Source organism: Bactrocera latifrons, unplaced genomic scaffold (genome assembly GCF_001853355.1).
Source record: "Bactrocera latifrons isolate USDA-ARS-PBARC rearing strain unplaced genomic scaffold, ASM185335v1 scaffold_48, whole genome shotgun sequence".
In the NCBI taxonomy this organism is placed as follows: Eukaryota; Metazoa; Arthropoda; class Insecta; order Diptera; family Tephritidae; genus Bactrocera; species Bactrocera latifrons.
The window spans coordinates 522,791-535,559 of record NW_017537134.1 but is presented as its reverse complement, the minus strand read 5'-3'; the positions used below and the strand labels follow the sequence as shown (position 1 = coordinate 535,559).

At 36.0% G+C, this 12,769-nt stretch overlaps 3 protein-coding genes across 3 annotated transcripts; all 3 read right to left on the bottom strand.

Annotated features, from left to right (window-relative positions):
- Positions 1 to 5,668: 5,668 nt before the first annotated feature.
- On the bottom strand, positions 5,669 to 6,899 carry LOC108973451 (phosphate carrier protein, mitochondrial-like). Its single transcript, XM_018940715.1, has one exon. It carries the CDS (start codon positions 6,840 to 6,842, stop codon positions 5,748 to 5,750), a length of 1,095 nt encoding a protein of 364 aa, XP_018796260.1. The 5' UTR covers positions 6,843 to 6,899; the 3' UTR covers positions 5,669 to 5,747.
- A 721-nt stretch (positions 6,900 to 7,620) lies between these two features.
- On the bottom strand, positions 7,621 to 8,923 carry LOC108973455. The gene is made up of 3 exons (XM_018940720.1): positions 8,533 to 8,923; positions 8,346 to 8,468; positions 7,621 to 7,921 (listed from the first exon to the last, which is right to left on the bottom strand). Exons 1-3 carry the CDS (start codon positions 8,826 to 8,828, stop codon positions 7,792 to 7,794), a joined length of 549 nt encoding a protein of 182 aa, XP_018796265.1. The 5' UTR covers positions 8,829 to 8,923; the 3' UTR covers positions 7,621 to 7,791.
- A 549-nt stretch (positions 8,924 to 9,472) lies between these two features.
- Positions 9,473 to 10,325, bottom strand: LOC108973453. Its single transcript, XM_018940717.1, has 3 exons — positions 10,025 to 10,325; positions 9,830 to 9,952; positions 9,473 to 9,771 (listed from the first exon to the last, which is right to left on the bottom strand). The coding sequence occupies exons 1-3, from the start codon at positions 10,228 to 10,230 to the stop codon at positions 9,636 to 9,638; spliced, it is 465 nt and encodes a 154-aa protein (XP_018796262.1). The 5' UTR covers positions 10,231 to 10,325; the 3' UTR covers positions 9,473 to 9,635.
- Between the last annotated feature and the right edge of the window lie 2,444 nt (positions 10,326 to 12,769).

The following is a 12,769-nucleotide window of genomic DNA, read 5'->3' as shown; positions in this document are numbered from 1 at the left end:
TTTAGTGATAATTTTGGTACTCAGTTTTGATACTCATAAAATCGATGTAATGGCTATTTGCGTTAGACCACATAGAGCGGATGGAAAATTCTTAAATGTTACCGTATATTTAGATCAAAGTCCATATCGTTTTTATTCATTTGTCAAAACTAAACTGCAAACATCATGTTCACGAAGTCTTGTTCACTTATTTTCATGCACATATCACACAGAGTTACCTATTTAAATGGTTAAGTCAGCTGGAAAGTTGAAAATTACTGCACTTACTCTACTATTATTACACGCGGGGACAGTTTTGTTTTTTGAGACTAAACCAAAGTATGCTCATATTTCTAATCAATTTTATGAAGGTAGCATAACAGTTGACCGACATATTCGTGAAAGCGTGCACTTTGATAACAATACTCTCTTAATTTAATACATKGAAGCTGAGGGATTTCATGAATCGCTTTCACTTATTTCGCCACCAACTGCCTTATAGTCAAGTATAAGTTTCCTTAAATTTGGCAAGATTTTACCGGATGTTTTAAATTTTTACGTTTCCTTTCATAGAGACGCTACATTTTAAATTATAATAGAGTTTTTATTAAGTCGGCACAAATAAACAACGATTTGAAGAGCGCTTGAATCAGCAGCATCAACGGCGGAAATGCCATAGCTCGAAAATATAAAACGCTTTAGAAACTGTTTTTCATGAGAAAATTGAAAGCGTTGGCGTCGTCTGCTCTGCAGCTATTTATCTAATTTTACTGCCAAAATGGCCGTACGCTTATGTGCGAACATACAYATTGTATGAAACGACGTACTTATACTCATGTAAATTTGCATATTTACACATACATACACTCATGTTACCTACACCGACTACCACCAATTGCTCATCTCCCGCCAACAGAGCAAGTAGACTATTGTGGGGCCGGGAATAAGTACTTTATTATACTTGTGCGGCTGGTAAACCGTCTGCTGAAATCGCAACAGCAACCAACTCATTTCTCATTTCTCATTTTGAACGTTTCAGCGTTGTTTTATGCCGCCTCTTTTATTTATGCATTCTAGTGTTTTCAGTTTTTGGCTGGAAATGRCTGAAAATGGCGAATGATATGCAGAAAATAAGAAATATATGCTATAATAAAAAACAAAGGAATTTTATGGGAATGGTCAAGTGGACTTATGCCGTCTGTCAGACACACCTGTACGGCGTGCAAATTTACTGTCGAAATTGCTGCATCTTGAGTGGTTACTTTTGTATACGCGCATGTGTGTGCATGTATGTGTGTACTGAGGCCAACAAGTGTGCTTGTTAACATACCGGTGTAAATGTAGTTTTTATTGCTTAAACATTTCAGTTCATGCGTACATGCATATATGTGCATATGTATATGTATATACGGTGTATATATAAATTCATTTTCGCGCACGTAAACTACGAAAACGTAAGAGAAATACAGATCTGTTAAAATACGCATTAGGAATATTAATTTTTTATGTAACTGTCAGATTTTATGAGCGGCAATGTTTTAATACGAGCATAATGCGAAGGTGTTCGTATCCGCCCTGTGAAAGAGGCTAAAAACTCGCTTGATGCTAAATATGCTATCCTATGGGCGGTACTGATATAAATTTGTAGTATAAATCTCAGAGTACTCAGTTGATATACTTGCATAGATGGCAATGATTGTAGGTTTACCTGCTATTTTAGGTAATAGATCTGTTCACTTGTGCATAAATTTCTGCACTTCTAGAGGCTTATCATTCATGAGTGAATTCCTCTATAAATTTGTTGTGGATTTGGTATGAAAACCGGTAACATAAGCACTTCGGTGACAAAAGCATTATCACACCAGTGACACTTATGTTCAAGTGATAGCCGTTGTTATAAAATAATTTTATAATTTACATACATAGGTATCGTATGTACACTGAYATAGTTTGCCAGAAATATTTCATAAAATATATACGAGAATAAAAATGAAAAACTAAAATTGCAATAATGACACCATAAAAATTATCGCTAAGCAGATAAACATATATCTAATATATTCATTAACGAAATATATTTTCAGATTGACACAGTTGACTCAGCGATATTCAAACTTCTTCAGCTTGTCATCAAATTACGATTTTTGAACGTCTGCAAAGAGGGCTCCGTGACGGCGATAGACTTTCATACGATTTTTTCCAAGAGACTTTATGAAGACGAATTGGACTTAAACAGCGGCAAACTCTGCCTTGAATTGATCTTACGGTTTCGTTTGTTGTTCAAAACTTATCGCGCCGACAGCTTTCCAAAGCCAAAAAGAGGCTTTGGACTTTTCTCAAATTTTTCTCTATGGTACGTCATGGATCTATAACACGAACATCCTTCATTTTCTTAGGATTCTGAGCATACTGACTAAGATATATGAGGAGCGCACTGGTATCTCTGTTTTATTCACATTTCATGGGCGTATAGAGTAAGTTCGGTACATCTACAAAACTCCGAGTTGTTCCGAAATCTTATTGGTGGCACAGTAAAATATATCCCTGCCATTGTAAAACTGATTTACTAGAAAATGATGCTCTTTCTAATATGAACCAATAGTCTAGTTTGCATATCYCGTTCAACAGTAATGATGAAAATGAAAGAGTTGGCCAACGTATTGCATAGCACCCAGATTGCGGCCAATCTGCCCTTACTTACGTAAGTACTTGTAACTACATACATACATTTGTAGTAATGCAAGTAGAAGTAATTTTATGGTGCTCTTATTTCGAGCTGCCCGTAGCGTTTCATTGTTGACTTACTGGCTTCAATGCTTATCCGTGACCCAGCGCCTGCCGTTCACCTGCTATGCGCTAATGTAGCACACATATTCGACCAGTTAGACGTAAAGCACACTGACTATTTGGCGCTCAGTGGGTAAATAGTTGATTGTTATTGTAGAATGGCGTGCTATCAAGCATAAACGTGAGCGTGTGAGCATTTGTAAGAGCTTGTTTCATATGAGATTTTGCTTATGTGGGATAAATGAACTTGTAGAAACTTGTTATAACTGTAACGTAAATATAAAAGAGAAAAGAAAAAATGTTGGTCTTTAATCGGACTTAAATTAATTGAAATGAGATCATAGATAGACCATGTACATTTTAAATAAATATCTATAAAAGCTAGAGCGATCTCATTATTCTTGAAAGCATTGACAATACTGATAAAATATATTGAAAGGCTTCCCCTCCTACATGCGACCAGAAAATTTCTTATAAATCTCATTCAACCTCAAAAGTGATGAGAGATTATTTGAGAAGCATTTTACTTTACTTTACTTTTTTTTACATATATATTGGGAAACTTTAATGTTGGGTGGAGATTTGAATCACCCATCCACGAGTTGAAGTCATATACACAAATAACTCGGACTTAAACGTGGTAAATTCGCCGAATAGCGCAACAATATTTTCCAGAGTGAAACCTATAACGAATTTGAAGTTCAAAATTATTGTGGGTGGCGTAAGAGCAGGCTGMGAAAAGCCTGAACAAACCTGCACATGCTTATTATAAATAGCTTTATTTCACTCATCAAAAATTATCAAAACCTTTGAGTATTTAAGGCGCCATACGTAGATATATTTTCAAATTAATTAAAGAAATGTCTATTACTGTTTTGTTGGCTTACAGCACAGGAAATATTTCAACATTTTCAACTACATATGTATGTACATGCCCGTATATGGTCAGTATGTCTGACATTGACATCCGCTGCGAATGACTGATATGCGTTTATTGGCCTTGTGGCGTTAATATCAGAAGTAGCCCTCATTGCATAGCTTTGCACCCACCGCTTTGTCCTGTAATCATGCACATATTTTCATGTTAGCCTTGGATAGCAACCCAGCCAACTAAAAATCCATGCAACTCTGCTCATATGAGTATGTGTAAGCATATATACAATTACTGACTACGTGGATATGGGTGATGTGCCACTTTGTAATGCTCATATATCTTTTTATTGTTTTGATTTATGCATTTTAATGGAAAACAAGCGCCACAATTGACCGTCAAGCAATCGAATGAAATCTTTACTTTGTCTACATACAAATGCATATGTACATATCTACATATATAAKTATATAAAAAATGAGGCTGAGGTGAAAACAAGGTCTTTAAGGATTTAAATCGGAACAATGCTAAAAATATCGGTAAATGTACTTATGGAATTGGAGTCTTAAGCAATTAACTTGTAGAAATTGTCAGCTAGGAGCACACWTTGGCTATGAGCGAAATCACTATATCTGGAGTGCGAAGGATCTTGAAGATTCATGCAGCTAGTGATATTGCTGAAGCCACGTTACTAGCAATGGTAAGCATAGCAGAAAAATATTTTGAAAGTTTTGTTCTATAAGTCTGTAACAACCGTCTATAAGCTAAGGTGATACAACAAGCAATACGGACCGTCAAACTTTTACTTCTTTGGGACTAATCGCCAATAAATAGATTCAATTAAAAAAGATATGCTGCGAAACTTGTACTAAATGCTGCGAGAGGATGTTTTTCAAACGCTGCAGTGCCCGACTTCTTGTTCATGCGTTAAATATTGCAAAATAATCAAAACAATAAAGCAAAAATATTCATTTTGCATTGATTGTATTGAATAAAATATTCATAGCTTTAAATAACACCCTATATTTACAAAGCTGGTAGAGGCATTTACAGCGTACCACTCAGTTAAAATCAAAAGTCCTTCAAAGTACATATTAGCTTCTGTCCAGTCTTCAATTGGAAGCCATGAAGTGCACATGCCACTTAGTGTACAGTCGAGAGATGAGTGGAATTTTCAAGCGCATATATAACAGAGTTTACATAACCGCATACTTGCATATACATACCTACATATACATGAGTGCATTGGAGAGTGGGCATGATTTCCTGTGTTAGCTATGYACATACATATTTCGTGCATGGTTATTATAGTTTCTGTGGTCTAGCGTTTTTTTTATTTATTTTTTTTTATTTTTGTACTCTTCGGCATCTGATCTGACGTTGTGCACATCGAAAGAGTGCAATGGTTTCAAGCTATTCCTGGAAGCTTTCAATCAATGCAATGCCATCTGGTTGTAAACAGAATTGGCTTTAAAATTATAGTTTTTACTTTTCATTTTTGTTTTTAGGAAATTGCTTTACCAAACTACCACAGGCAATTGAAACTAGCATTTAGCATGTCAAGTGGGATCAAAAATTCAGTGCATGAAGCTTTTGGGTGCTAATAATTGCTTTTGAATGCGGGAGCATGTTAGAGGTCGTACACAAAAACAASAGCAATTATTGTACTCTATCCTTCGTTTGAGATTGCATTTGATTTGAAGTTCCGAAAAGTTTCATGATGGTTGCGTGTTCATAGCTTGAGCTAAAATTACAGCCAAYGTTGAAATATTAAGCCGAAGACAATGTCTTCACATCGAATTGAAATTAACTTTGGTGAATTCGATTTAACATTTACAGACTTTTAAATTTTTGATAGCATTAAGATAGAGCCATTAACTACTTCTAAAGAAGAATATAGCCAACAAATCCCAACAGAGCCCTACMCAAAATGCTTCTAAAGAGTCTGTGAGAGCCACGCGCTGTGTTGTCCACTTTTAGTACAGATCGTAACAAATTTTATAATTTCTGTAGTTTTATCTGATATATTAAGAAATCTTCTTTTTCGTCAATTAATAAACATAAATATATTTTTAAAATTAAATGGAACCGACAACACATATGTACATGTTTATTTCTTTTCGCCTGCTGCCATTTTAGCCTTTAATGAAGCCGGCATCTCTGGCGGCGGCGGACGCGGTATACGTAGTGCCACTTTAACGCCGTCATAAATGAACCATTGCAGCGCGGTCAAAGTGCCAATCATGATTATACGCGGCACCAAGCCACCCCACATTCCCATAAAACCCAGCGATTTCGCCACATCCAGGGCCGAAGCACCCTTAGCTTGATTCAATTTTGAAACGACTACATCGGCGGGATGTGAAACTATCGCACAGAAGACACCGGCAATATAGCCCGCAGCAAAAGTGACCACTAACTGTTCGCCCTTTGTGCACTCAGCACGCGGCTTGGGCACAACGTACTTATAAAGCAGCTCCAGTGTTAGTTCGAAGCAAGCAAACTTCATCATTGTATATGGTATTTGACGCATCCACAGCGGCACAAGTCCCTTGTAGAAAGCTGTAATACCCTCGTCCGCCACCATTTTCGGTATGGCTTCACGCATTGTCTTGGCAAAACCTTGTGTCGTTTGCATTTTTACCTTAATTGCCTCCATGGGTGATAARGCGATATCGGCGAAAAATTCAGCCGAAGCCGATGCAACCAAATAGATGTACGTGCGATATAGGTAAGCATTTTCATCACCCAACAGCTTGGAATAGTAGACTTTGAAAACTTCATAGAATCCAAACTTGAAGGTACCCTGTGCTGAGTAGCCGAAGAATGTGGGCGCCCAACCTCTGGCCAAGCCACGTAYACCTTCCTCCTTGACGGTTAACTTAAGACCGTGTATCAGATTCTTGTATTTGGCTTTATCGACTTGCAATCGACACTTCACCAAGTCCAAGGGCGTTACCAGTGTGTGTGTAGAGCCGCACGATATAAGACCGCCAATCATGCACAATTGGAAATACTTGAGACTGCCGAACTCGCAGGACTCTTCACCGGACGCAACCGCAGCGGCCATCAAGTGACGATGAGGTAAAAATGGCATACGCAAAGCCGGGTCCAGTTGCCTTTCTTCTTTTGCTTGGCATTTTTCCGATTTCACCGGCGAACTAAGTAAAGTGTGTGACGCGGAGTCAAATAACGCTGACAGCATGCCGTCTTACTTTTTTCCCCGTAATTTTATTTAGCTATAATATTTGAARCGGTTGTAAGTGACTTGGCGTTTGAAGAAAATAAGCACTGATGAGTGAAAGTTTTCAAACTTCATATCTTATTTCTGTAAAATTCTTTTAAATAATGTACATCAGGTTTTCAATTTCAATGTTTATTATTTTACATTTGGTATATGGATACAACTCTGTATGACGAATCGAACGTACATAATAATGACGTGGTGTATTATACTCGTATATTGTATTTGTAGAACTATTTTGAGGAATGGTGTCAAGACACTCCCTGAATGAGAAAATTAAATTCTGTAGACCTGACTGTGTTTTTTTTTTTTTTTTTTTTTTTTTTTTTTTTTTTTTTTTTTTTTTTTTTTTTTTTTTTTTTTTTTTTTTTTTTTTTTTTTTTTGGACAAAAGACCGTTCTTCCAAAATTGCACAAATACTTGAAAATAATTTTCCGTACCGTTTGATTAAAAGTCTGCAGTCTTATATGATACACAACAAAGTCTTTCGAACTTCGGCCCAACGCAAGCGGTTTTTAAATATTTTCATCAGAAGTCTGTGAACGATACTTTAGAAAACGTAATGAAGGATTGTACTCTATCTAACACTATCTAAACAYGGCCTATGAGTTCCCTAATCCTAAATTAGATTTATTTTAGTACCCAACCTAAACTAACTCATAGATCAATGCGGTATTCGAACAGAGTTCCAATAAAAATAAATAAAACTTTAGCTTTGGCATATATTTTGTTTGTTATCTCTTTTCCTCGGTTTTATTCTGAGAACATCGTTGATTTGTTTTATAACTAAAACTGTACTCTTGATCCAAAATTTAGCGTGTTCGGTATTTATCGAACCATTTGTTACTGCCTTTAGTTGTGGGCGAACATGACTTGAATGAACATYGAATATTTTGTAATTTCGTAAATATTATCCTTGTGCCATCAACTGATTCAGGCGACGTCTTTGCTTGCTAGTGAGACAATCGAAGAGTCGTCTGGATCTAAACAACTCGTGACGATTATGCAATGGTGGCCACAGGGACGTGTAGCTGAGGTGCCTAAAGTTAATAAAAGATTTAAAAAAAAATGTAAGTCAAATATACAATACATTTATTATATACAATGTATGACGAGACAAGGTAGTATACTGTTTATTTGAAATAGGAATAGCGTAATCACCCTGGATCTCAAAGATGAAAACATAAGCTTGTCATGAGYATATAGTTTATAATTTCAACAATATATATTCTTAGAGATTTAAGTAAAATCCTTAGAGTCAAAAACTAAAAGATCTTTRGATAATCTGAGAAATTAAGTAGCGTTTGAAAGCAATAAATACCGCTCACATATTATTCTGATGTACTGTCTGATATGGAAAACAGATCTTTCAAAGCATTATCTACTGGAATTTTTAATTTTTAAAGGGAAAAAGAATTTTAAATTTCAACAATTTCTTTAACCACAAAACTAAAAATTACTTACCTTTGCAAAGTGACTACCTCATAGGCGGTCGGTTGAGCTTCAAGTAGTAATGAAATTTCACGCTGAAATTGTTTTTCATATTTGCTTATTGTTTCTCTATAATTCATCAGGCTGTTAAACTTGCTGAAATACGGTATAAAGATATATAAATATGTTTACTTGCTATAATACACAGATTATTGCTAACGTGAAGAACTCCTTTGTAAAGCTGGGATCGCGGCTGGGCAAGTCTCTGGCATCCGCCTCCTCATAGTTACGTGGTTCGTCCACATTTATGTCGTCCATCAGTTGGTAAACAACTTCTGTTGATTTTCTTTCGGGAGCTTCGTCAGTTGTGACAATTGAAGTCAAGAAAATGCTACTTGCTCTTGGGACAACATCGTCGTCCGCAGCTTGATACGATACCCGGGGATTATCATCGTCTAAGGCAATACTCAAAACGGTTCTTCTACGCCCCGAAAGAGTWGAACGGCGTAGAGACATTTGCTGTGATTTTGCTGATCCTAAAACGCGTTAAAAGCCAAACAAACAATTTTCAGTATAAAAATTAAAAAAAATAAAATATTAAAAAATGTTATGAAAATATTGTTGTAAAGAATGCGGTAAGTGAACGACACATTTATAAAACTAAATGTAATTTGACTACTTTAACAATGAAGTGGTAAATAACACATGAACCCAATGTACAGGCAGCCATTCAAGTAATAGTGAATCAGTGCGTTTTCACTTCCATTAAACAAGCTAAACGTAACAATGTAAGCTAATTTTTGAAAGAGATATTAGTACAATGCTTGATATTCTGGCTTTATTTAGTTATACCAGTTTTTGTAATTTATACCAGTTGTTTGTTCGATTCAATAATTTTACGATTACAGAATTGCTCTTAGACACTGCTACTTAACTTCCCATATTTCTATTGACTTACTGACCTATTTTGGGCATTTTGTAAAAACTTTTTGGGGCCTAGATTGTAAATGATCTTGTAAATGGAATAATACATCATGTCTACCACCAATGCTACCATCGACTTTTGGCCACTAAGTTCAGCAGTCCTATTATCCGTACATTCATTACACAAACAACCTGAATCTAMAAACATATAAATGCAACTGGATCCAGCCAAACTTGTTTTATAAAACACATATACAAACAAATATATTTCTTSATAACATGATACATCGGTTAACCCAACAGATATTGAGGTTCATACAGATTTTTAAATCTGTTAAGCGATTTCTGTATACATATATATGAAATTGTTGTTGTAAGCCGCATTAAGTGCAAACTTGGCTATTGGAAATTGGTAGCAATAATCTGATTTAAACGTCGACGTTGTTCGGATCGCAGGCGGAAGTAGTAACGATGTGCGTGGATAAGTTCATCMCGATTGTGCAGTGGTGGCCACAAGGTGGTAATGCATAAATGGCTACAAACAGTATACAAAATCAATATGAATAAAACCTTATAAGCGTCATCATATGCACCGATTGAAACGCGCAGCTTCGTATGCCGTATTCAGGTTGTTCATTAACAGACTGATTTCACGTTGAAATTGCTCCTCATACTGCTTTTTASTCTTATGATAGCGATCACGACACTTGAAGTGACTGCGGAAGATGCGAAAAAATATAACAAAATTAATATATTTTATTAGAATACAACTTTTTGATTGCACCCACTAAGGTATTGTAAATTTCCTATAGCTCGGATGCCGACTATCATCGCGCCAATCTTCCTTCCTCTTGCGATCCTTACAAATTTCTTCATACAACAATTCAAGCTCGCGTTGCGAGAATGGCACATTTTCGTCAYCACCAGCCGGTGGTATTACTGAACGGTTTATTTGTGAAGATTTGGTCTCAACAGGTGTAGTTGGTTCTGCCATTTATACAATTTTTATAGTTTTTTTTGTAATTACTATATTTTATTTTGTATTATTTTATAGATTTATTTCATATTTTTGTGATTATTATTATATTATCAATGTCTTTGATTGACTCAATACACAGTACTGAGTTTTTTTTTATTCGTKAGCGTTGCAGGTAACTTTTAACATWATTTATTGAATGTARATGATTCTGCATTAATCTTTTMAGTCCAAATGGGTATTCCTTCGTTTTCCATTTACTTGAAGGCATCGTAATAGCGTCCTTATCTGCTTTAGAAAAAGAAATCAAACGCATATTGTTTATTGTCAAGAATTGAATTCTATAATAAAGATAAAGGTTGGCCATTACAGGCAAGTTCCATTTTCGACCACTATTTGCGGCATTTGTCAACAGCAACGTGCGGAAAATTATCTTCAGTGATATYCGGCTTATATGCATAGACARGCGACCTCAYATAACCCTACAAAAATAGTMMAGCGGTGTTAAATATCTTGATCTTGGAGGCCACACTACACGTCGATGACGCGATATAATGTGCTCACCACAATTTTTTTTTTATAAATTGATTATTTCTTTCTATATTCTGTATGTATGTACCAACTCCGCATATCCATATCAAWATCCTCCAGTTCAGGCACGAAAATGTTAAACATGGCTTTATAGACTTAACTATGATGATATGGTACATATGGATCCATGATTCCCTTTGACCATAAAGCACGGCGAAAAGTTACACTTTTMGGATGTAACGGCGTTTCAACAATGGTTTGGGACTATCACCCATATCACTCCATATTCGTTTTGGTTTATTAACCTAACCATCAACCAAAAGTTAACTTCATCGTTGAACAAAATTATTTGTGAAAATAGACATCGATGCTCATCTCGTWTTTGGCGCTTTCACCGATCGTGAGATGGTCCCTCCTTTTCAATTATTGCATGAGTTGCATTATGTAAGCCCACAAACCGAAATCCTTTGGCAAAATTTTCCATAAATTGATGACGCCAATTGTTGCCTGTGACGCCTAATGGACTCACGCGGGTCTTCTTTAATACTCTGCTTCACAGCAACAATACTCGCTTTAATGTATTGAAACACTCCCATGCAACAGCATGCTGCATTGATGGTCCTCTCAGCGTTGCTTGTACAAAGCCGCTTATACAGTTGTATACCCATACACTTTTATTCGAATAGGTGCAATATTTATATATGCAATTATGTCTTTTTGTTTATTAATATTTTACGCACATGTAATCAATAAGGCATAAAAACATTTAATGAGAAACTTAACCAATTAATTTGATGCAATTACCACTAACAAAGCATATAGTCGCCACTGAGTAAATCCACCTGCAATTCCTGGTGGTTCTATATGTTAATATAAGCGTTTTTGTAAAATCTCCGCATATGCATAACATACTTGCAAATATATTCATACAAACTCGCGTTATTTGAACATTCCATTATTGAAAGCAAAAGGCTCAGTGCTGCAAGTGGATATTAATCGCASAGGAAATCGAAAAATTAAACGAATTAAAACGTTGCATTTAAATGGATTAATTAAATATGGAAGCCATTTTTATAATTTCATTATCGATTGCAGCTTTAATAATGGTACAAAGTATATAGGAGAACAGGTCTTAACTTTTAATGAAAAATTTTATTTCAAACACACTTTACAAATACAATGAACCAGCAGTAGAACTGTTGATTTAACACATGGTGCCTCATTCTTTTTTTTTTTTTTTGTTTGATTTAGTTACATCGCAAGGCATAATTGCTTTTAGGTCATAAGAAAAAACAAAAAGTCGAACCTGGATAACAGTATGCCAGTCAATATCGTCAATATCAGCTTTTCTTGACATCAGACCGGTAGGAATTTTCTTCGCAGATTGGTTCTCTATCAACCACTAAAATCTACCGATAGCGATTTCCAATGACTGTTTCGTTGTCTGATTAGCAATATGTAGCTTTTCAACCAACTGTATCGGTCAATCTCAAAGTCATCGATTGCTTACTTACCTACCTAGAAGATAACTTCACTGTGGGTCTATAAAACAGCCAGACTTGTTTGCCCCTCATTTTCCCCTCAATCCTAAGAGTTGCTCAAATTTGACAACTATGCATATGGATGTTCTTGGAACTTAATTGAAACAACGATACGGCACACACGTAGCTTGGGTTACTCCGCAAGAAGTCGTCAAAATCACACCATTTCTCATATATTGCGCTCTGCAGCTACACCTTAGTCAAATACCATTCAGTTAAGGCAGCATCAATTAGCATAAGTGCATTAGTGGCAAGCAAGATGCTTATTACACCAACAAATGCAACACGATTGCCCAAGTGCCGAGCAATTTTGCCTCCGTCATACACACCATACGAATTGGCGCTTAATAATGCAGCTGCCGCTAAGCATGGCAGCTGTGCAACGTTTGTATGCAATCAATTAATTAGTCACCTAAGGACTGTATTGTTGCGCCGAAGGGCAGCTTGGTGGCATAACAATCAACACTTCACACTCGCTGCTGAAT